The sequence below is a fragment of the Rattus norvegicus genome, chromosome 16 (assembly GCF_021556685.1).
Source record: "Rattus norvegicus strain SHRSP/BbbUtx chromosome 16, alternate assembly SHRSP_T2T, whole genome shotgun sequence".
NCBI classification, from domain to species: Eukaryota; Metazoa; Chordata; class Mammalia; order Rodentia; family Muridae; genus Rattus; species Rattus norvegicus.
This window is the reverse complement of record NC_141549.1, coordinates 86,588,792-86,613,044: the sequence shown is the minus strand read 5'-3', so window position 1 is coordinate 86,613,044 and position 24,253 is coordinate 86,588,792. Positions and strand designations below refer to the sequence as shown.

The 24,253-nt window shown below is 49.5% G+C and overlaps 1 protein-coding gene and 1 long non-coding RNA gene across 2 annotated transcripts in view; one reads left to right on the top strand and one right to left on the bottom strand.

Moving 5' to 3' along the window:
• On the bottom strand, positions 1-24,234 carry Irs2 (insulin receptor substrate 2). Its single transcript, NM_001168633.1, has 2 exons — positions 20,256-24,234; positions 1-2,322 (listed from the first exon to the last, which is right to left on the bottom strand). Exons 1-2 carry the CDS (start codon positions 24,232-24,234, stop codon positions 2,318-2,320), a joined length of 3,984 nt encoding a protein of 1,327 aa, NP_001162104.1. The 3' UTR covers positions 1-2,317.
• The window catches only part of LOC102554055 (uncharacterized), a 36,475-nt gene continuing 35,244 nt past the window's right edge, over positions 23,023-24,253 (top strand). The window contains exon 1 of the long non-coding RNA XR_015640105.1: positions 23,023-23,812. This is a non-coding gene — a long non-coding RNA (uncharacterized LOC102554055). The remainder of the gene's footprint in view (positions 23,813-24,253) is intronic.

Below are 24,253 nucleotides of genomic sequence, written 5' to 3'. Positions count from 1 at the left end.
TTCATTTCATAAATAATGTATTTTATTTTATTGCATATGGCTATTAAGGAGGGCATCCACGGTCAATACAGACTAAACACAGCATACTAAACTACTCCAGTTTATTCTTGTCTTCAGCGGCATCATGTGACCCCTATATACAGCACGCACAGCGGAAGACAACAGGGAGGGTGAGTCTCTTTTTGAAACACAATAGCGAGAAATATATTTAACATCTTGATATCCAGGAAACATGTACCCAAAGAAAACACTGTTTAATAACTGTTAAAGTTTATATAGCAAAAAATAGTTTAAATTTAAGATTAAGTCAAGCAAAATGTACAAAGACCCAATATACAGCATGAAGTGTGGCAAACGTAACACTTACACATTTTGGTTCCATTCTGTAAACTAAATTAAGGACGTAAATATTGCATATGCCTGCTCTTCTTGAAATGTACAGGATGGGGGAGGGGGAGTTTAGTGTATTCTCCATTTCTCTTTTTTGCTCATGTCAGCTGCATCAGGGACACGTGGCATCTGTGTCCTGTGGTGACCGTTCCCAGCATGGAGGGTGTGTCACATCTGCCTCAGTGTGCTGCAGTCAGCAGATCGGCCCTACTGTCCCTGGGGGATTCAGTTACACAGCAAACACAGTGCAGGTTCCTCGTCAACACTGTGTAAGGTTTCAGGAGACCCTTTAACATCTCTAAGTATAGCACACACCCGAACAGACTTCCGCCCTAGTGCTGTGTGGCCTGTGGACCGCTAGGATGTGTAGCTGCAGGAAGGGAAACCTTGAGAGTTCTCGCAGGGTGGGGGTCAATTTACATTCAACTGTGTCTTACAATACAACCTTCTTCTACAAGCTCAGCAATGGAAGCAGGAAGACAGCTGCATTGCCATTAAATATATTTTTTTAAGACATGGAATTTTTTTGGTCGTCCTCTAAAAGCCCCTTCTTACCTTACCAATGCATTACTCTATAGTGATATATATCTATATATTTATATATATATATATATATTCTCCCAAATAAAAACAAAACAACGATTAAAAAATAAGCCAGCAACTCACATTTCCAAGAGTTAGTGTAGCCTCTACAGGACTATGGAGACAGGCACTGGGAAGTTAGGGGTCAGGGAGGCAGGGCCTCCAGCCCTGTGACGGAGCAGCAAGGTCATGGCGGTTCTGCCGGCAAGCTCAGCCCTTCTAGGTGACATAGGAAACAATTCCACAACACTGACATTTCCAGAACACTGACAACAGAACCAGTCTCTGTCAAGAACGGTTGAGGAGCAAGTGTAGGGGAGAGAGATGGCTTTCTTCTTTTGCCCTTCATAGTACAACTGCTGGAATGCCTCCCCTCCTGTTCAGGGCAACCTTGTTGGCCAATGAAGTAACATTGTGTCAGAGATAATATATTTAAAAAAACAAAAACCCAAGCCAAACTTGAGCTGTGAGCATGCCTATGATGAGTTTTTGGTTTGAGGAATGCGAGCTAAGATTCAGAGACAGGAGGCTTGTGGAGGGGAGAAAAGGCTTTTGCAATCTGAAGTACTTACATGAACATCTACAGAGAGGAGTCAACAAGCCTGTTAAAAGATACAAAGAAAGATCCACCCTTCCCCACCCAGACCCCCAAATACGGCTGATGATCTCTAAAAGGAGGCTGCTCCAGTCACATTTAGGAATTATCAGGATTAATCCATCTTTGAGTCCAATCTCATGGACAATTGTCAGTCCCACACCAGGCTCTGTGCGTAGGTAAACGTTTTAGGTACCTGGACTGGAGTCCACATCTACTTAACAGAGAGACGGAGGTCAGCATGTGATCCTGGGGCAGAGCTGCCCTGTACCCTGCCGAACAATCCGGCTTCACCCTGAACTGAGGTAGGACTGTGGTAGTTTTGACTGTAAGCCAGTAAATACCAGATTTGACCACTTCCATGTGTATTACAGCATTTCCTTGCATGCTGAGGGATTAATCCGCTTTGCCAAAATCAAAGTAACAGGAGAAATGACAGCAATGGCCAGGACTTATGAAGGCTGACGAGGCCGGAAACGTCCAATCTCCCGGAGTGTACTCCATCAGCCCGTTAGTTTACAAAGGAAATGAAATGCAACGCAAACCGGGCAATGAGGACAGGTGTGTGGGGACAGCGGAGAGGCAAGCCCTGCCTCTTGGTTCCTTATCTAATACAATTCACAGAAGTCTCAAAATGTAGAATTGCTCCCGTTGGAAGGAAAGTGAGCAGCGTTGGTTGGAAACATGCTAAGCATCTCCTCAGAATGGATTCAGAGTCTTCGACGAGGTGGCGAAGGAGCCCGCAGCACTTTACTCTGAAAAGGAGAGCAGAAAACTGGTGAGCCATGCTGCAGGGACCACGGTGACCCGGGAATCTCCCCTAATCCATGAACCTGCAATCAGGGTTTGGGCCTTTCTTCTAACATGAGGCACTTGGAGATGCAAACTCAAGATGGCCGTCCTAGAGTTGGGGCGGCAGGGTACACACACAGAGGAAAAAAAAGTCTACACATACAGACACACACACACACACACACACACACACACACACACACACTTTGCCAAAAGCTCCAGAAAAAAGAAATCGCAGAGGTTTAGGCGAGGGTTCTTGCCTTCATAGGCATGTCTCCCCAGCATGAAAGAATATGACAACTACAGCTCTCCCCATTGGCCGAAGGCTGCACTACCGCTGTAACCTCTGACCCCTCCAGGGAAGGGGTGCCCGGAGTCCACTCTTCTTAAAAAATACACACACCTAGCTGGGTGTGGTGGTCCACACCTTTATCCCAGCACTCACGAGGCAGAAGAAGGCAGATCTCTGTGGGTTGAGGTCAGCTTGGTCTGCCCAGTGAGCTCTGGGTCAGCCATGGCTACAAGGTGAGGCTCTGTCTCAAATAACTGCCCCCCTCCCAACTTTAAAAGTTCCTATAGCCACACTTCTGCTACCACACAGCTCCCAGCACCTCGAGTGCCTCCGACACCCTCAGTGCCAAAAGCTGCACCTGAGGAGCAGCGAGTGGCAGGAAGACATCATGTGATCATCTACACGTGATTCTCCCTTCAGTGGAGGAGTGGCGTGACTCTGCCCCCAGGTTTCTGTTTATAATGTTTAAAGTCCCTCCCCCTCTGTGTGTGTGTGTGTGTGTGTGTGTGTGTGTGTGTGTGTGCGTGCCACACACACATAATGCCACATCATGATGACCCCTCCTTTTTATCTTACAAGTCACTCCCTATGATGACTGCCACAGGGTCACACTGATCCTTAAACCTGTCAAATCTCTTAGCTCTAAAGCTAGACACACCTCTAACAGCCAACAGAATTCTGATCTTTGACTCTTGAACCTCAATCTCTCTACTCTCCCTGGGGGGCGGGGGGGCAACTAAAAATATACACAGAAAGTAATCCTGGGGAAGACGGTGCTGCAGAAACAAATCAAGGAGAGTCTGGAAGCCCCAGTGGACCCACCACAGAAGGGCCCAACTGCACGGAGACTTAGAACTGGAGCAGTACTGGAGAGCACAGGCTAGACAAAGTTGCTGTTGCAGCTTCTATTTTTTCATATTCTTTGCGAGGAAGGCCTAAGGCTGAAGCTGGCTATCCTTTTCTTTTTTCCTTTTTATCAGTTCTTTGTGAATTTCATGTCGATAATAACCCCAATCCCACTCATCTCCTTCTCCCCTTATACCTGATCCCCCCAACAGAGGAAAAAACTCTCATCGTCGAAGCAGTAGTGTGTCACAGTGTGTCCCACAGTATATACCCTCTTGTACACACTTTGCTTGCAAATGTTCACTGCAACGAGTCACTGGTCTGGTACAAGGTCTCTGACTTCTGCTACTCTGTAGATAATTGGAACCTCGCTGGGGCTTCTCTGGGAAATTCTGTTGTTGTCTGGGGTCACAGAGATTCTGCAGTTTTAGATCTGTAGGACCGGCCCCTTCATGCCCTCCAGCAGTTCAATGATGGGGCAAGATGTGCGTGGGCCAACTCAAAGTCCTGGATCTGGGCCTGAGAGGTATCTGAGCTTGGTCAGCTCTCTTTATACCAATGTACAAAACACCTTTCTTCAATGTGAGCAGGTGGCAAAGTCATGTTGAGCATGTTGGCCAGAGTCCTGGCCTACCATAGCCAGAATATTTGCCTGAGGGCCACATTTTGAAGGCAGGCCCAGGTTTGAGGATGGGGTGGGGGTTGGGGTGAATGCCAAAGAATAGGCCTCTGCTCCCACCAGAGCCCCTGCCCTTCCCTGTCTATCAAGGAAGGAGATGGGGCTGAGAACTGACCTGGATGCAGACTAGGATATGCAAGCCCTGTGCCTGTGAACTACGACGTGTGTGCTCTATGCCTTTCTGTTTACTTTCAAGGCTGTCATTGGGCTGGTTCACGTTGAATACAAGGAAGGAAAATATTTTCTAACACTACTAATCTGACATGCTCAACCTTAAATATTTATAGTTCCTAAGGATGAGATGCCAGTACACATTTATTTATTCATTACCTATGTCAAATCCACTAGAGGCAACACAGGGATGATTAATTTATGGCCACTCTGCTCTGCATGAGCCTTAAGAAGGGGAACCCTGAGCTGTCTGTCTGTCCAGTCACAGTGGTAGAAGGACTCGGGAAGGATCCTGCCCTGCACACAGGACAGGCCCACCAATGCTTGTCCTGCATCTGGTGGTAACTCATGTTGAGACCTGAGCCATGGGATTTGACATTTCCCCGCAGTTCTACACCCAACTCCCTAAGAGCAGAGTGATCCTCCAGCACAGCAAGTGCCAGAGCCGTGACTACAAATCAGCAAGTTTGAGAAACTCCTTCGATCCCTTGCTCAGCAGCCACTGATGGGTGTGTCGCCCATATACCAAGTGGGGTCCGGTCTCAGGCCAGGACTCCTAAGTCCCCGAGGATCATCTTTTCCCTCACACTTAAAGAGCAGAAAGTTTCACATATGAGCCTGTGTTTCCACTTCTGAAAGTTCTGCTCAGACCCCAGGGAAGGATGAGGGGACAGGGGAAGGAGGGAGAGACAGAAGACACATCCCTGCAAGCCAGAGAGAAGATCTTCATAGTACACAGGACCAGCAGCAAGACTGTGCCACACCACTACGCTGCAGAAGGTTGAGCACCAAACCCAGAGCCTATTAACAAGAAATCAGACAGACATACCCAGGGGCATCTGAGCCAGGCCGTCTAATACCTTCCCTTCTGCTGGGATGTCTCATGAGACCCTAGGTTTGTACATGGTCAGAATCCCAGGCATACACTTGGGTTATGGCAGCTCCACCCCAGGAAGCCCAGGTTCTGTCTCTAGACTTCTGCAAGGCTTCTCTCGCACAAAGAGCCCAACGTAGACCCACTCATTCGGAGTCCAGGATGCTTTGTGCAGTGCAAAGAGCAGGTGTGGACTTTATAACATATTCAGGGCTCTGAATTACTAGTACTGTTGATTTGCATGACAAAAGGAAACCAGAGGCCACATATTTTGTATCTCTAGTAACAAATCAAATTAAGAAAGAAATGAACCCTTTGGCAAGTCCCCACATCCTTCAAGCCCATCTCAATGCCCAGTTTAGTTTAAAAAAAAAAAAGAACTAGTTGGGAAAGTAGGCTTTACAGTTGGAAGAGAAATTCCTAGAAAAATATGCCTGATAATTTAATATCTTCTTACTTTGCTAAAAGCATTTGAAAAAAAAAATGTAAGGTTGGGTGTGATAACAAACCCAGAGATTCTAAGAAAAACGGTTACTTAACCTTTCATCTAAATTGGGGGAAAAACATAATTCAAACGGAAAACACATTTGATTAAGCTCCCTGTGACAACCTGCTTGAGAGTCTGACTTCCTTTTATGGCCCTCACACTTCCACTGACAATTAAGATCCTTTCGTTTTGAATGCTTACTATTAAACAAACTCCCTACCTTCGAGTTGTAACATGCTAATGACACAATGAATCCCAGGCGGATTGAAGAGACAATGTAGCTTTCTCAGGGCTGGAGGGAGTAAGAGGCGTTTGCCCTCTGCTCCTGCTCAAGCCTTCAAAGAAGGCAGCCTCCTCATCGCTGGCCACTGTGCTCAGAGGCCTCCCAGCCTGTGAAGCAAGCACCTCACTTCAAACTTCCTCTACACACACAAAGCTTCCACCATGGGAACTTGCCAGCTCAACCTCTGGCTTTTAGAAGCCAATATTCCAATGGCTGTTTCCCAATGTGGGCATCCAACTAGTTTCTCCCTTACAGGGACGCCTGGCTGCCTGCGGGTGCAGATTCAGCAGGATGGGATCACCCTCTAGCCCAACCCCCATTCTACAGAGCCTTCTACATCCTAGGGGACCCTTTCTCTCAAACCAGGACATTTTAAGCCCAGGTTAAAACCAGAGGAAAAAGTCAGAAGGAAGAGGGTCTTTCCAGGGGGTTGTGTGGGGGTGGGGCAGCTCCATCCTATAGTTGTCTAATGCGAGGCTCCCTCTGGCTTCCAGCAGAGATGTTTAGGGACCCAGTGGAAGCAAGGGAATCAGACCAGTCAACTGAAGAACAGTCTCCTCTTCTGGTTCCCACCATTTGTTCTGTGTTGTTTTGTTTTGTGCTGTGCATATTTGAGGGCCACATTTACATAATAGAAAGGTTACCCAGAGTGGATTAACCAGTTCCCTCCTGTCACCTTCTCTACTTACATTTTGGTAGCAAGAGCAGATGAAGGTTACTCGTTTTTAACAAAACAAAAATCCCTAATATTTGTCACACCTTGCAGACTTCCACAGAGCCATCTGTCCCTAAGTGCTAGTTTCTTTGTGTCTGTCCCCTCTTTTTCCTCCCTCCCCACACCTCACCCAGACACATTGACAACCAGTATTATTTAGCTCTCTGTACATTTAACCTGAGGGTTTGTTGTAGTTGTTGCTGGTTTTTTTTTTTTTTTTAATATTCTATGTATGAGATCATGCAAACTTTTCCACTGGCTTTTTATAGAACTCCCTTCAAAGGACATTAAATACCACGCTCATATCTGATCCTTTTTAATGAGGGAGACTAGGTGATGTTTATAATGCCTTGGGAAACCAGCCTGCCTGCTAGACTGCACATGACCATGGCCTTCATGGCCTTTATGTCCCCTGCACTCAGGGCAATGATCCTTAGTCAGCCTAAGTTCAACTAACTATAACAAAACCAAACCTTACAGCTTTTGTGTCACTTCTTGGAGCAGAAAAGAGAAACAACCTCCAAATGGGAACGAAAATCTGAAGGTGGTCTGATACTCAGGGAGGAGAATACCTCCATCTCACAGATGGTAGTGTACAGCAGAGGCCAGCCGTCTCTCTGCCAGTAAAGTTTTACCGGGCCACAGCCACTGTCACTCTCATAGCACAGCTGTTTCCACCTCAAGCACAGTTGGGTAGCTATGGTAACCAAGCAGGAACCTTCACTGTCCAATCTTTCACAGAACCAGTCTGCCAACCCTTCAAGGCAGATGAGCCCACCGACATTTAACAAGGAGCCCAGGAGAAGATGGGAGCAGGTTTGTCAGAACAGCACCACACATTTTCCACCTGCGTGTTGCACCTGAGACTAACTGATACCCTTGGAAATTATCTGCAAGCTTACGCACTTCAGAAATGCAATACTGTCTGCTAAAGGCCACGCTATCCTCTTACAGACCCCGCGAGTCATAAGACTCACTGTGAAGCCAGCACTCTTTAGAACGATCCTCTGGCTTCTTAATGCACAGCACAGCTCAGAATCCATCTGATCACTACTAAATGCAAGCTTTGCTGATACTCAGCTTCACAAAGAGAAACTGATATGCACCACACCTGCAATTCGTAATCAGCCCAAATCTTTCTTGGGTCATTTGAAAATGTGACTTCAAGGGCTTCCCTTCTACCCTGATAGGTATAGTTGGTACAAGAACTAGCATTAAAATTACACATATCCTCTAAGAAGCCCAATTCTTTACTCGGGTTGAGCACATTTTTTGTATGATGACTTATACACTGGTGTAAAGAACTATGTTTTATGTTCACTATAAAAATGCCTACAACTTTAGTTATAAAAACTTCTATTTTTTTCTTGTCCAATTATGGGAGCATAGAATAAATATCCTGAGCAGATTCACGTGTTTCCCTTCAGCTGATAGCCAATCTGCTTGGGAGCTGCGATGGCTAATACTGATTATCAACTTGCTAAGATCTATATTCAATCACCCAGAGGACAGACCTCTGGTTAACAGAGCTGGGAAGACGCATCAGCCTTCTGTGGGTGACACCATCCTGTAGGCTAGAGTCTTGGACTGAGTAAAACACAAGGGAAGTTGAGCTGAGGCACACTGTTCATCTCTTTCTGTTTCCTTTTTGAGGATACAATGTTACCTTCTGTCTCAGCTCCTGCTGCCATGCCTTCCCACCATGATAGAAGCTGAGGCACACTGTTCATCTCTTTCTGTTTCCTTTTTGAGGATACATTGTTACCTTCTGTGTCAGCTCCTGCTGCCATGCCTTCCCACCATGATAGAAGCTGAGGCACACTGTTCATCTCTTTCTGTTTCCTTTTTGAGGATACAATGTTACCTTCTGTCTCAGCATCTGCTGCTATGCCTTCCCACCATGATGGACTGTACTCTCAAACTTGGGAGTCAAAATAAACCCTACTGATTTGCTTTTGTCAGATGTTTCGTCATAGCAACAAGGAACTTAAAATGGAGAGCTCAGCAGGCAGGGCCTCTGCCCCGGCTTGCACCCATGAGCCACCTCTCACACTGCCACTCCCTGGGGGGCATAGAAGTCATTCTCTGCAACTGTTCCTGCACCCTGAAACCTACACAGCTTTCCATGCTTCAGAGAGATGCATGTGTGGAAGGTGTGATGACTCAATGCCGTCAGTCAGACACAGGACCATGGCCACCATCAACCAGGTAGTTTCTCAGCTAGGTCAATTCCACCCACTCCCGAAGGCAGGTATCTCCCCACCTCATCCACACCCTCAGAAGTATCACAGTGAAACCATCAAAGGAGTTTCTGTATAGAAACCATAATGTCTATAAACAAAACATACATGAATATTGATTTTTACATCAAAAGCACATGCTTGGGGCATGACTCACACTCTGTGGTCGGACTCCTTCACCTTTCTGAGTATATTCAGTCATGCAGGCAGGCAGCCACACGCCATGTTTTGAACTACAAAGACTTCTCCGGACCTGCTCACCTGAGCTGCTGAGGAAGGCTCCTCAGGCTGTTTGGGGAGTCACAGCAGTAGGATATACAGTACCTGCTGTCACTGCCTCTTCCCCTCCTAAGGTGCATCAGGAACAACAATGCTAACACCTATGATTTCTAGCAGCAGAGGGACCACTAGGAGGCAAGCAAAACCACAGGTAAACAAGTCCTAGCAAAAAGAGAACCCACCCAGCTGAAATCTGAGAAGGTACTGCCGAAGTAGGGGAATTCGAGTTGGAGGTTACTCGAGACCACTGAAAGCCAGAAGCCTGCATAAGCCCCCGCTCCACTCAAACAAGGGCAGGACAGAACCAAGCCAAAGCATACAGTAAGTATACCACAATGTGGCACAGCATTCAGCCACCACAGGGCTGCTCCAGCGCCTAGTTGAGTCAAATACACATGATCCACACGGACTTGGGCAGTACAGGCGCACCTTACAGGTGACTAAAGCACTCGAGTCCATATGTACTACATGTCCAGAAAGACTACTTCAGTTCAAGCAGGACCTCTACTAGCCACCCACACTAGAGCACTCAGGTCCAAGGCTCCTGGGTAGGGGTAAGGACCAAGGCTTGTGATAGAGGATGAAAGGCTAGGCTGAGGACAGTAAGACAAAGCAACCTTCCCAGTCCTCCCAATCCCCTTGGATAGCTAGACCCAAAGCAAGGACATGTCACCTGCTCTTGTCATTCAGGCCCAGAAGCCAGAGACCTGTAGGTCAATCAGGAAGCCAGCAGACATCCTGTGAAATTCTGTCTTCTCCCAAGCCCTCTGCAGCAGCTGGGAGGGGCATGGGAGGACACCCAGCAGCAACTGGGCATGTCCACTCAGGATGAAGGTCTGCAGAGAAAGGGTCCCCATCTCATGGTCAGAGGACAATAAACTATGAAAGGCTGGAAGAGAGATAGAGGCAGAGACTAAGGCACTCTCTTTCAAGGGAGTGTCTTCAGAACCTCATCTTAGGAGACTATCTGGCTATGATGAATTGTTCATGTTTACGCATGTGAGTCGTGGTCTACATGAATGTTGGGAAATAACTTCGCCTCAATTTCCCTTCAAGCCGTGCTTTGACTTCTGGAAGGAGTAAGAGCTGTGGAAGTGAGACACGGAAGGGTGAATCTCACTCCTAGCTTGTCAAAACGGACAGTTCTCTAAGGCATTGCCTCTGTAGTAACTTGTTAAAATGTGACTTAGCAGAGGGAGGCTGAACTGGCTCCAGACACCAGCGAGCTTTTAAAGCTATGCATGCTGTTGGCTGGAGACATGTGTCATGTGTTCTGCACACTGACAGACCGTGCACTCACACTGGCCATCCTCGGCCTCATCCCTGCACTCATGGGAAGCCACTTCCCCACGCAAGCCAGATCTCCACACCTGGAACAGAATCCGAAGTGGCCATTATACCCTCCTTTCCAGGTGTTGCTAAGGACTGAGGCCTAGGAGTCCACCATACCTGCTCAGTACTACATAGTCCTACTTAGACCATTTCTCCCCCTGTCACACAAAAACCAGCGTCTCAGCTGGGATCTCTAATCCACGCCATGGCAGATCCTGCTTAATGTTCCCAGTCTCCAAACCATCATTTGCAAGGTTTTATATTTTAGTGGAGTCATCTCAGTCTATTTCTAAGACCTTTCATCCACTGCCCATACCCATCTGCCAGGGGGAGCTGAGATCCTGAACATGGCAGAAGGTAGGGCAGTAGCAACTCCAGGGGAAGGAGGGAAGAGGTGCCCCTGCTTCTCTCACAACTAGGAAGGCAGAGGACAGCAGGGTCACAGCAGTGACAAGTGGCTTCCTGGAATGCACTCAATCGCAGGGAGGCCCACGCCTTGCTCGGGGAATCCACACACACCATACTTAGAAAGGACTTCCATGTGATAGCAAGAGGTCCTTCCCAGCACACCAGAACGCGGGGTCCCTAGGTTTTACAACTAACTTTTTAATTAAATACATCTAGCGGTACTCTGGTAAAAAACATTGCCTTCTCATACAAGCCCACAAAGTAACTAAAAAGAGGGCAAAAGCCCGATATATTAGCCTTCCTCCTGCCCCTGTGTGTGTGTGTGTGTGTGTGTGTGTGTGTGTGTGTGTGTCTGTGTGTCTGTGTGTGTGTGTGTCTGTGTGTGTGTGTGTATATGTATGTGTGTCTGTGTGAGTGTGTGTGTCTCTGTGTGTGTGTATGTATGTGTGTCTGTGTGTGTGTGTCTGTGTGTGTGTCTGTGTGTGAGTATGTGTGTGTATATATGTATGTGTGTCTGTGTGTGTGTCTGTGTGTGAGTGTGTGTGTGTATATGTATGTGTGTCTGTGTGTGTGTGTCTGTGTGTGTGTGTGTATATGTATGTGTGTCTGTGAGTGTGTGTGTCTCTGTGTGTGTATGTATGTGTGTCTGTGTGTGTGTGTCTGTGTGTGTGTCTGTGTGTGAGTATGTGTGTGTATATATGTATGTGTGTCTGTGTGTGTGTCTGTGTGTGAGTGTGTGTGTGTATATGTATGTGTGTCTGTGTGGTGTGTGTATGTGTGTGTCTGTGTGTGTGGTTGTGTGTCTGTGTGTGTCTGTGTGTGTCTGTGTGTGTATATGTATGTGTGTCTGTGTGTGTATATGTGTGTGTGTCTGTGTGTGTCTGTGTGTCTGTGTGTGAGTGTGTGTGTATATGTGTGTGTCTGTGTGTGTGTATATGTGTGTGTGTGTCTGTGTGTGTGTGAGTGTGTATGTGTGTGTGTGTCTGTGTGTGTGGTGTGTGTGTCTGTGTGTGTATGTGTGTCTGTGTGTGAGTGTGTGTGTATATGTATGTGTGTGTCTATATGTGTGTGTGTCTGTGTGTGTGTATATGTGTGTGTGTCTGTGTGTGTGAGTGTGTATGTGTGTGTGTGTCTGTGTGTGTGGTGTGTGTGTCTGTGTGTGTATGTGTGTCTGTGTGTGAGTGTGTGTGTGTATATGTATGTGTGTGTATGTGTGTGTGTCTCTGTGTGTGTGTGTGTGTGTGTGTGTGTGTGTGTGTGTGTGTGTAGTCTCAGAGGCCACTTGATTCTGCCTAATCTATCTCATCCTCCTCCAAAGCTGAAGGCACAGAGATAAGTTGCTGTTCTAGACTCAGTCACTTTTGATTCCAGGAACAGCAGAGCCTCCCAAGGCAGCCCCCACCCCCATGAAGACAATCACCTCTGAACACTAGGGCAGGCCCATCCTGCAGAAGCCAGCTGTCCCCTCAAGCAAGAAGCACTGTGGACCACCCTGAAGACCCAGAACTGAGGTGAGAATGAAGGGAACCACACCTCACCAGGGGCCGCTCAATTACACAGCACCCTCGTCCTTCCAAATCCTTCCTCTCTCTAAACCCAAGTCAGTGCCCCAAGATGGACCTGTGGCTCCAAGAAGCACCTATCCATTCTCCCTCTCAATGCTTTGAGGACATGGCCTCCATTTGCTTCTTCTGTGACAGACTCCATGTCAGGAGTGGCCCGTTAGGGCACTCAGAGTTCACTCTTCCATTCTGGAATATTCCATTTCTAGACTGCCCAACAGTGGCAAGATGGTGAACTTTGAACCCAGCTCTCTCCTGAACCCGGAGAAGCTGCCTTGGTTTAGTTTGACTGGAAGTCTTTCTCTCCATCAGCCTGCTGTGGGCACTTGTTCATGATGGCAGGCTATGGTTTTTAACTGTGAGCATCTAATGAACTCTTGGTGTGTCTGCCTAAATATACTTTTATAATCACGCTACTCTAAAAGGGGCAGCTCGTGGCCAGTTCAACTTGAATGAAACCCATTTGTCATCATGTGAAAATCCAGCTAAATAACCTTGCTCACAATGTTTTTAAGGACCTTAAGAACAATAAGACACTGTGGGATACTGGGTCCTAGGAAGATAACCACCCTGCAACAGCTGACTGACTATGAACCGGTCCTGAGGCTGACTGTAAATTGGTGAATTTCCTGATCTATTCATCATTAACTGAGTTAATGACACATTTCTTTGGAAGCTGCTAACGGGTTGTGAAGGGTATGTGATATTCCATGCATAGGACAAAGACACAGGAGGTAAGAACCTTAACCCAGCCTGCGTCACAGGTCAGCAGGGCTGGCTCTGTTCTCAAAGGATGGAGGCTTCAGCAGTGCCAGGTAGCCTCAGCCGTCACGATGAACTATTCTAGAAAAAATGTCTTCCTTACAACATTCCCCACTCTCCTCTGCTTCTTGTGTGAGCGATCCTTTCAGTGGGCACTTTGCTTTTCTACTTCAAACACATCCTTTGTCTACACCCAAGCAGTTCCCTACACAGCACAACAGTGGAGGGTGGGGGTGGGGGGCTGCTGCTGCGCCCGTTCAGTTGTTCCAGTGAAGAGAGCGACCCCCAGGAAAGAGGCACATTGCTCAGATGATCACTCGACGTGTGCCAGCCTCTGGGCCACCTTCTCCAATGCTCTCCTGATGGTATTTAATAACTACTCTGCCCAAATTAAACCCGACCAGCCTGTAAACGCATTGTTGAGGAGGAATCAGTGGTTCCCAGCTCTGTGTCCTCGAAGGCACTTAGTGATTCTACCCTCACCCAGTCCTGTTCCCACACTGAGCTGAGCTGAAGGGCCTTAATGTATGTGGAGGCAAAATTTTATATCAAGTACCATCTCCTGTGCTCTTTACTAAAACTTAAAGACTGCTGAAGGCACAGAAATGTTTCACTCAAGAGACCTCAAGAGGTCCGGGGACAAGGCTGGACCCCAAGTTACCACCAGAAGATAAGTTTGAAAATCCTTGGACAAAAGGGGACTTATACAAAAAGGGAGACGGGGAGGGAGAAAGAAAAAGAAGAAAGAGGCACTTCCGTTCTTCCTCTTAACTGTCCCCATTTTACTCCGAGTATCATAAGGAGGAAAACAAGGTGGAAATTCATTGACGCACAAGCGGAACGAGAAGTACAAGGTCAGGGGAAATGTTGAGGTGGAGTCCATGCTAATAATCCAACGTAAAGAGCCTGGTTTAGGACCTAAGAGGCTAAGACTACCCCTCCTATTTTCTTAAGGACCTTGGATAGGTCACCTGGCCCCTCTGACCTGTAGACTCTTTAACTTCATCAAAACCCCAAACACCAGAGTCCTAGGCTAGAGTGATGGCTCAGCTCTGAAAAGCACTTGCTCCTCCTCTGAGAACCTGGGTTGGGTTCCCAGCACACGCAAAGCAGCTAACAATCGACCCTTTGGAAATCCAGTTCCACAGGCTCTGACTATTTCTTTTGGCCTCTGTGGTCAACAGGCACAAATATGGTTGGTGTATACACATAAAACACAGGCAAAACATTCATACCTATAAAAGCTGAATCTGCAGACATCACAAGATGTGTAAGTGCCACATGACACTATACGTGGAGAAACGAAGCACTACATAGCAACATCTTTGAATTCCGTCCACTTCTGCCCTGGGACATTTCCTTTCAGCTTTGCTTAGAATATGTTTCATTTCCATAACACACCATGGGTAGGATTCTTTGAGCATCATTTTGTGTTGAGCTCGTTTCTGGGTTGTTGGTAACACACTAATATACTTTGGTCCCTGAAGATGGCCCAAGTGAAGTCCACAGAGTGAGGAGAGAAAGTGTGTTATAGTAATAAATATTAAACACTGCACTGTGACCAGGCAAAAAGAGCAGAGTCACCCCTAATGTCAACATAATGGTTTTTGAAGAGATAATGAAAACCTTAGCCTAGGATGAACTATGGAGCTTACATTTATGCATTGAAGAAAACAAAACAAAGCTTGAATATCATGGCAAATCACTAAGAACCTGTACTAAATCTCTGTAGATTAAAAGAGTAGAGGGCTAATATTTTTTGAAGTGACTATTTTATAAAGATTGAATGTGTTCAGAAAATATGTTAGCATTTAGCCTCAATTAGGAAGTAATAAAAAGACAGTATGGGAAATACACACAAATATCAGTTCTGAACATGTGTTTCTGGAAAACCTGATACTTTTTCAAATAAATATTAAAAGGCTTGGTACTTAAAGAGTTCATGTGATGACTTATCCTTAAGATATATCATGGGTCCAAGTGTTTGACCCGATTTCAGTAAAAGCACTAGAAGTAAGAAATATTTTGCAAATATCAATGCATAAATGCCACACGCAGGAAAGTGGAATAGGGCTTAAATAATTTGCCTGCTCTTTTTCAGCACGTCTTTTGGACAAATAACTATGGGTAAAACTATTTTTTTCTAGCTTAACAGGAAAAGAAATTCCAATTATTAAATGAACTGCTTTGTCATCCACACACCGCCTGTACATTTTAAACCAAACTCTATTTCAGCATTTTAACACAATGAATTAAATTAAGAAGTAAGACTGCCAAGCTCAGAAGTGTCTAGCACATTCTGCACCTAACAAGCAGCTCCTGTGTACAGCCTGCTTCCCTGTCTAGTCCAACTTTCTTCTGCATGTGTTACTTCAGGGCATCCATCCTCGGTATGAGCCTAGGAAACTACCACCAAAAGACACTCAGAGACCAGTGGCAGCCACTGATGTCAGCATCTCCCTCCAGAAACACCTACCCTCCCTTTTGCTATCCACCTCAACTACCTCCTCCCCCTGTAGTCATGACTGATGCATTCAAAACACTAAAATGAATACAGAGTCCTCTGTTTATATCTGGGAAGCATTGCTGCCACAAACACCTATAGCTAGATAAGGTACACAACCTTTGTAGCCATTCGCTGTAGAGATGCAGAAAATGTGTACTAAAAATGGCAACATTAAAATGCTCGGCACATCTTGTGTTAAACCATACACTCTATGCTAGTCTAGAGAGACTTGCACAGTGTCCATCCCTACCACAACTGGGGTTCCTTTCCCCTCTGAGTCATAATGGCCCTCAACCTACTTGGCAATGTGGGCACAAGAATAAAGTTACATTTTCCCTTGTTTCCAAGGAGAACAGAGAACATTCAATTCTGTACTATCCAAGACACCCCCCCCTCCCAAAACAAAAAGCTGGCCTGCTTGCCAAATCTGATAGCAAAGTTACCTAGCTCTTAGAATATGCTTCCAAAGAAAAGCTGTTAGTAGGAGTCTAACAGAACGCCTTTATGCACAGGTGCTGCTATTAAAATTGCTCTTTGGCGGGGAGGAGTGAACAACAAGAATCCTGCACTTTCCTAACCTACAGACAGAAATCAAAACTTCAGGAGTGACCCTCCCCCCCCAGTAAAATCAACAAACAGAGCTGAATCCCTGCTGAACAGAATGCTGGCTAATTAAACATCGGAAGTTTAAGGGCTTGGCTGCTAGATTAGAGCTTCCAACAGTAAGAGTCAGTTTTCTAAAATGTATATTCTAATTATACATCCTCACCTTGTCAACAGCTTTTAATACCTGAAGACATCACAGAGGGGAATGTAAAGTGTGCTTTGAAGCCAGGGCAGACAGGTCTGTTTTTCTTAATTGTTCTGCTACTATGTAATTTGAATCTCTACATTGTTACTTTTTTTTTTTTAAATTCTGGTGTGAATCTTTTCTTGTTTTGTTTTGCTCTCCTGCCATTGCTCTAGGGCTGAGCTACCCACCTGGCTGAATTCTTAGAGAAAGGAGGTGTGGTCCTTGGAGAAAGGAGCAACGGCCAACAATGGGGCAGGAAGGTGAGCGGTTCTCCAGTCTCCCCAGTCTCCCCGTACTGCACGTTTGGGTTTCACTTACTAATTTTTCATTTAAGAGTGCTTATTTCCAGAAGCACCTTCACTGCCCACATTCCTGACAGCATGGAGCTGCTGTTTTCTTAGCACTCCCCCTGTAAGGGCTTAGGACACCTCTCTTTCCTCTCCTTGTGAGCAGCAAGGGAAGGACAGGGACCAACTGCGAGGCAGACAGCACGGTTATGTGGCTCTCTGGAGAAGATTAGCAACCAGAACCCCGGCTTCCTGGCCCCACCCTCCTTTCTTCTCCAGAACAACTTCACTAAAGGCTTTTCTTTCAATAGAGGAAGCAGAACTGGCCACGTGACTTTCATTCACCAAAGCCTGAGTGCTTTCTTTCCTCAGCACCTCCACCTCGGCTGCTTCTCCCTGAGGAGCTGGGAGCCACCCTGCACAGCACCATGCCCAGGTGGTACCCACTGGGAGATAAGAGGCTGGCAAAGCTGCTGCCCTGGCTCGGGGATGAAGCACTTCCCAAGGCAGAACCTCCCAGACTGAATCAGCTCCCTTCCCCTGCTCCTTTGCAAACACCTCACACACTTGCCAGTCTTGCAGAAGCTGGACATGTGGATAGACTTTTGATCAAAGAGAACTAAAATGTAGGTGTTTTCCACAGTACTTAGCTATCCAATCGGCCTCTTACACTTTAGAAACCCCCGTGGGTTTCTAAAATCCCTCTCTGAGGGAGAACCATATCAATCCATTGAGAATAATGTGCAGTCTTACCAGAAGTAGTTTTAAAGTATAGCTAACCCAATTAATACTCAGTTCCCATTCTAATGGGTTAACCAGACTTTCTTTACACGCACACATACCTGGTGTTTACTAGCTTCTTAATCAGCTGAGTTTAAGACACCCCTCCCCACCCTTTCCAATTCAACTGCAGTGGACTACAGGACACTGCCGGGACATTGTGTCTATATAACTGAAGTACTACACACTATCCAGATTGAGTTCAGTTACTTCCTGCCTGTGTAACCAATGAGGTCTGCCCGAGGAGAATGAGTGGGACGGAAGCACAGAGCACTGCTAAGCCTAAGCGAACAGAGAGGACAGTCCGCATTTCAGCAACTCAGGCTTCTGTAAAGCACACCGCTCTGCGGAGAACTTTTAATCTGTGCACGCCACCAAGGTCCACCTGCACGTGAGCTATTCACAGAGAGCTGTCCAACCCCTCGGATTCCCGATGGCCCTTTGTGGCTCATCAGACATCAAGGACCCAGCTCGGCACGCTGAGATTGCATGTGCACTTCCCCCACTCTGAGGCTGCTCTCTGCTCAAATCAATTTGCTAGAAATCTAATTTGGCTTGTACGCCTCCCCTTGAACATGTGGCTTTTGGCACGGCAGATGAATTTTTAGTTATCTGTTTTCCCTTTAAAATACCCCCTTTCAGGAAGGAGTGTTTTTAAACATGATACCCACAGAATTCAGAATAACTAACCAAAAATGCTCCCTTGTCTGCTTGTACGGAGAGCCATTTAGATTTTACACATGCAAATCTCGAAGACTGGTGGGAATTTTATCCTTGTGGGAAACCTTAAGCAGGACTAGATGAGCCAGGTGTCTAAACAAACTTACTCCCACAGGTCAGCATTCTTTCTGATCTGCCAGGGAATCCCTTTTCTGAATGCAGTGACTATACCACAGCCTCAAACTTCAAAGCATGGACTTCAGACTGCATTCCCAAAGTAGGAGACCACCCACCCAGCCTCAACTCTCCATGTTTACTCCCCTCCTCCACCAGGGACATGGAAGTTGCTAAATAAGTATGGGGGTGAGGCAGACAGATAGAATTCCCCTATTCAGTCACACACAGTTGTGTTTATATGGCCTGTGGCTCAGCCATCCTCAACCCCCTAGCACCAGAAATTTGTACTGTTTAATAAGACCTTGACGAAGTGACCTTTAGCTGAGAGATTCACCACGGAAGAGACATTCTGTCAACTTCCTGTTGATTTAATTAGCTGCTGAAGTGCTGTACTACTGGTAATTCCTAGATACTCCTCTTCCTCGGTTCCACTTTTAATTATAATAAGAATTAGCTTTTCATCCATTACCCTACGATTTCCCGGGATTTGTCCGAAGCTGTAAGCCTGGATCCAAGAACTTAATGGCTCCAAATATACTAGAACACAGTCTCGATGTGGATAGCATTCAACTGGCCTGCTTACTTTAACAACCAAAGGTATACAGGTCCCTTTGAGACCACGACCTTGCTTCCAGACCACACCACTGACTCCACTGTGGCATGCCGTCTATCCTGCTAGCAACCCCATGTGGAAACACAGACAAGAAGAACAGAACTGAGCACCCCAGCTCCCTTGCCTCCCTACACACCCCCAGCCACTTCTGAGAAAGCTTTGCAAGCTGCACAGCAACCTCATCTCTATGTTCATGGATACTTGATAAGGGGCGGGGGACAGCACTGGGCACCCTCCAGACCCTCTGTCCCTGAAAAAGACCAGAACATTCATCTTTCACACGCTCTTCCAATCTCTGATCCTGAGTCGCCGCTGAGTATTAGTGCCTGGGGTGCTCTGGGAAGTGGAGCTATCCTGTCTCTGTGCCAACCCCCAACTTTACTCCACCTGGGAGGACCTTCCAAAGGCTCTGGAGTTCTCAAACCTCCCAGGGCTGGCTCTGCTACCTGGCATATCCACATCAACAACTCCAGCACTACTCGGGGACTTATTAACCATGCCATTTCTCCAGGTCCTGGTCCTGCAGCACCAGAAACCCCAGGTTTACTTGTCTAGTACCCACAGGTAGGAAATCCTCCAGAAGCTCCCAGTTATGCACAGGTGAGAACTGTTGTCTGTCATCAGGGTATGTAAGCCAAGCCACACTACCACCATTTCCCCTGTGAGAACTACGGTGCCTCTGATGGACAGGTTTGTCACAGTCGAGCAGCCACAGAGACTTGTGCTCACTTTGAAGGGCTCTTGGGTGTGTTTAAGTGAGCCTTGTACCTGAGCAGCAATGACCTGGGGACCGGCCATTCACACAGAACCAGTAGTCGGTACCTTCTGCACCTTCAACTGTAAAGATCTGAAACAATTCTCCACTCTGTAGAACCTACACTGAGACAGAAGGTTACGGCAGGACCGCAGGAACCAAGGCAAGAGATGGCTGGACCTAAAACAAGGTCAAAGTCTCCCACCCAATTCTACTCAAAAGCCAAGTCAACGTTCCTGCCAAGCTCTTTGGAGAAAGACAACAATGACACGGTAGCCAAGAGGGAGGAGGCCCAGCCAGCACGTTGGCAATTAAACCAAGCAAGCACTAGGAGTAGCATCCAAAGCCACCCAATTCTCCACCCTCCCTCCCATCCTCAAGGTCGAAGGACCTTACCTTTCACCACGGTGGCTTCTTTCAAGTGATGGGACAAGAAGTCGATGCTTGCGTAGGTGCTGGCAGAGGGTAAGGCTCCAGTGCCTGGACCCCCACACACTCCACTGGTGCCAGAGCCTCCAACGGTACCGAGGAGCCCCCCAAGGCTACGGGTCCGGCCCCAGGAGTTCTTGTCTCCTGGCTGTGGATGCTGAGGCTGAGACTGCGCCAAGGACCCCTGCTCACCTCTCACATCGATGGCGATATAGTTGAGGCCGTTCTGGAAACCCACGGAGGTCTCTCTGCGCATGGGAGAACTGCTGCCTCCAGGACAGCCAATCAAAGCTCCAGGCTGACCGGGGTTCCATGGCCTAGCCTGTGGCGCTGGGGGCACACCTGCCGAGGGCTGTGCCTGTCCTGGGGATGTGGATGGCTCATCACTTCCTCCCAGGATGCTGTTGCCTTCACTGCTTTTCCTGAGAGAGACGTTTTCCACAGAGGCCGAATTGTGGCGCTTGGAATTGTGAGCAAAGGATGGGGACACTGGGGTGACAGTGGTGGTAGAGGAGAAGGTCTCTGAACTGTGGCGACGACGTCCCCCCTGCGGGTCTGCACGGATGACCTTAGCGCCCCGGTGGGGATCAGGGGGCTGGCTGACTTGAAGGAAGGCCTCTACCCCAGATACCTGATCCATGAGACTTAGCCGCTTCAAGCCTGATGTGGGACTGGTCACTCGGGCACCTTCTGGCTTCGGGGGTGCCGCAATAGGTTGTGGCGGGGTAGCAGCCACACCAAAGGCCATCTCGGTATAGTCACCATTATCCCCAGGCTCAGAGGACATTGAGGAGCCAGCAGTGGGACCCTGGGATGTGGCAGCTGTTGCTGGAGGCAGGCGGTATAGGTCTCCTGGGGCAGGTGGCAGAGGCTGCTGTAAGGAGGAAGGGGAAGCAGAAGGACGCGGGGGCAGCGGTGGGTATGGGGATGAGGCTTCTGGAGAGAGAAGGCCATCGATGGAGCCCACTGTGTCCCCACTGCGGGTGCTAGGCTTAGGGGACTTGGGAGAACTGAAGTCCAGGTTCATATAGTCAGAGAGCGGAGAGCGCTGCCGGCTGTCACTGCTGGTGCCTGGGGTACCTGAACCCAGGGATGAAGCAGGACTACTGGCTGAGAGCAGTGAAGAGGAGGAGGCCGCTGATGCCAGTAGTGGGGGAGCAGGCGGAGACAGACGGGTACCCCCTTCACCAAAGTCAATGTTGATGTACTCGCCAGGGCTCTTGGGCTCAGTGGGTAGAGGGTACTCTTGCATGCTGGGAAGGGTCTGCAGTCCCTCTAGCGAAAGGCGTGTGGGCCGCACTGCCCGACAGCGCTGGCCCAGGAAGCCCTCAGGTCGGCCAACGATGCCACTTGGTCTCATGGAGGAAGGCACTGCTGAGTGATGAGGCTGGGTATGACTACCACCAGCTGCCCCAAATGTGCCAGCCCCTGGGGTGGCCTGGGGCTCCAGTCTCTCCTCTTCCAAAATCCGACCCACAGGGGAGCTCATGAGCACGTACTGGTCGTTGTCTCCACCACCGCAAGTACAGGGAGCCTTGTAAGAGCGGGGCAAAGAGCTGTAGCAGTGGCCAGGGACGCCTTTGAGGGCCTCACCGCCTGGACGCAAAGCTGCTGAGAAGAAGTCAGGTGGGGTCCCTGCGGTGCCTGCCTCACTGGGGGACATGTTGAGGTAGTCCCCATTGGGGAGCAGCTTAGGGTCTGGGTTCTCCATGGACAGCTTGGAGCCACACCACATTCGCATGTACCCGCTATCTTCTGGGGAGCTCTCCGCTGGGGAGCTGGCTTTGTAGCCGCCTCCGTTCACTGGGAAAGTCCTGCCCGCCCCTGAAGGGGGTGCTGGCACGGCTGCTCCAGAGGGGGGCAAGGCCGCTGCCGAACGTGGTTGCAGGATCTGCTTAGGGGCAGACACGCTGGTGGGGCTCATGGGCATGTAGTCATCGCTCTTGCAGCTATTGGGGCCACCACTCCTGAGGGCTGCCCCAGGGGTCATGGGCATGTAGCCATCATCTGCCCCCAGGTTACTGCTGGAACTCTTGTGAGAACCAATCTCAATGTCTCCATAGTCCTCTGGGTAAGGGTTGTAGGCCACTTTGGGAGAGGACGCAGGGAGGGATGGGCAGAGGCGACCTGAACTGCCAGAGAAGGTGGCCCGCATGAGAGTGTATTCGTCTAGAGAGGCAGAGGAAGGCTGAGGAACCTGCCGCTGCCGGGCAGGCGTGGTTAGGGAGTAAGTCCTCTTCCTCAGTCCTCTGTCCAGATCCTGGGCCCCATCCCCAGAGACCCTACGGTAAGGGCGGCCACAGTGGCTCAGGGGCCTATCCATGCTCATATACCCATAGAGCTCGCCCCCACTGCCGTCCCTGGCTGGCGGGGTCTCCGCGATGGACTCAGGTGTGTTGCTCCTGTGGCTACTGAAGGCTCTCAGGTCACCAGGGCTGGAGCCATACTCGTCAAGGGACATGAAACCCGGGTCGCTGGGGGAGCCCGAGGCGGAGGCACTTCCGCTGGACGGACGTTGGCATTGGGGGTGATGGAGCGGATGAGGCAGGTGCGGGTGGGAACCAGGAGGCAGCGGGTAGGAGCCTGAGCCATGCCCACTGCTGGAGGACAGGCTGCCTGGGCTGGTGGCTGCAGGCGGCGAGTGCGCCACGGGCATGGACATGGAGCGGCTGTGTTGTAGGGCTCCCCCTGCCGGCGCCAGAGCCACTTTGCTCGGGCGGCCTCCGCAGCCGGCGCTCAGGGTGTGCGAGCGGCTAAGGGGCGCGCGCACCGGCCCGGGACTCAGGGGGCTCCCTGCCACCGACATCGGCCTGCCTCCTGCCGTCCCGGCTCCGCCTGCCGCGCCGCCGTCACCCTCGCTGGCTGTACGAACCCGGCACGAAGTGCACTTGGCTGCTGGCGGGGTGGCCGCCAGGCTATCAGTGCGAGAGCGGCGCACCAGGCCCGTCTGGCTAGGGGGTAGGTTGACTAGGTGGTGGTGGCGGCGCGCGCCCGGTACGCTGATGGGGTGCGTGGCAGACGACCCAGACGACTGACTCTTGCTGCGAGGCCGGAACTCGAAGAGCTCCTTGAGTGCCTTCATGGCCTCCAGGATGGTCTCATGGATGTTCTGCGCCACCACCGAGTCATCGGCTTGCATCCACAGCTCGCCGGGACCGGTGACGGCTGAACGGCCCACCTCGATGAAGAAGAAGCTGTCCGAGTGGCCGCAGCGGCGAATGTTCATAAGCTGCAGCGTCACCGACGGCTGTTCGCAATTGAGCTTCACGAAGCCGATGGTGCGCGCAGACAGGCATAGGCGGTATACACCGGTCAGGTTCTTGCTCTGGCCCAGTCCCTTAGGCTTCAGGTTCACCTGCCACACCTCGCGGTAGACTGCCGTGGCGGGCGTCACGAGCCCGTAGTTGTCATCGCAGCCAGCGGCGCCCGCCGAGCCGCCCAGGGCCCCCGGGAGAGAGGCGCTGCAAGAGCCGCCCGTGGTGCCGGAGCCCCCATCGCCAGAGCGGCCTTCGCTGACCAAGTCGGTGAGTGCGCGGTACCAGCCCTCCTGCTCCTGCTCGTTCTCCGCCGCTACGGCGAAGTACTCGTCCTTGGTGTAGAGGGCGATCAGGTACTTGTGCTTGGCGTCCGCGCGCTTGTTGATGTTCAGACAGCAGTCGAGCGCGATCACTCGCTTCGGCGCGCCCGCCTTGCTCTTCCACTTCTTCTCGCTCTCATAGTACTCCAGCCGCGGAGGCTGCGGCGGCGACCCCCCAGCCGCGGCTGCCTCCTCGCCGCCGGTGCCCGGGCCGCGCAGCACGAAGAAGCGCTTGTGGCCGTGCTTCTGCTTGCGCAGGTAGCCGCACTTGCGCACGCTGTGGTTGTTGTTGTTGTTGTTGTTGTTATTGAGGTTCGGGCCGTCCCCGCCCGCCGACGCGGGGGGCCCAGGCAGGGGCGCGCTAGCCATCACCACCGGTTCAGCTCTC

Coding starts and splice junctions, on each gene's coding strand:
- Irs2 (NM_001168633.1), bottom strand. CDS start 24,234: ATGGCTAGCGCGCCCCTGCCTGGGCCCCCCGCGTCGGCGGGCGGGGAC.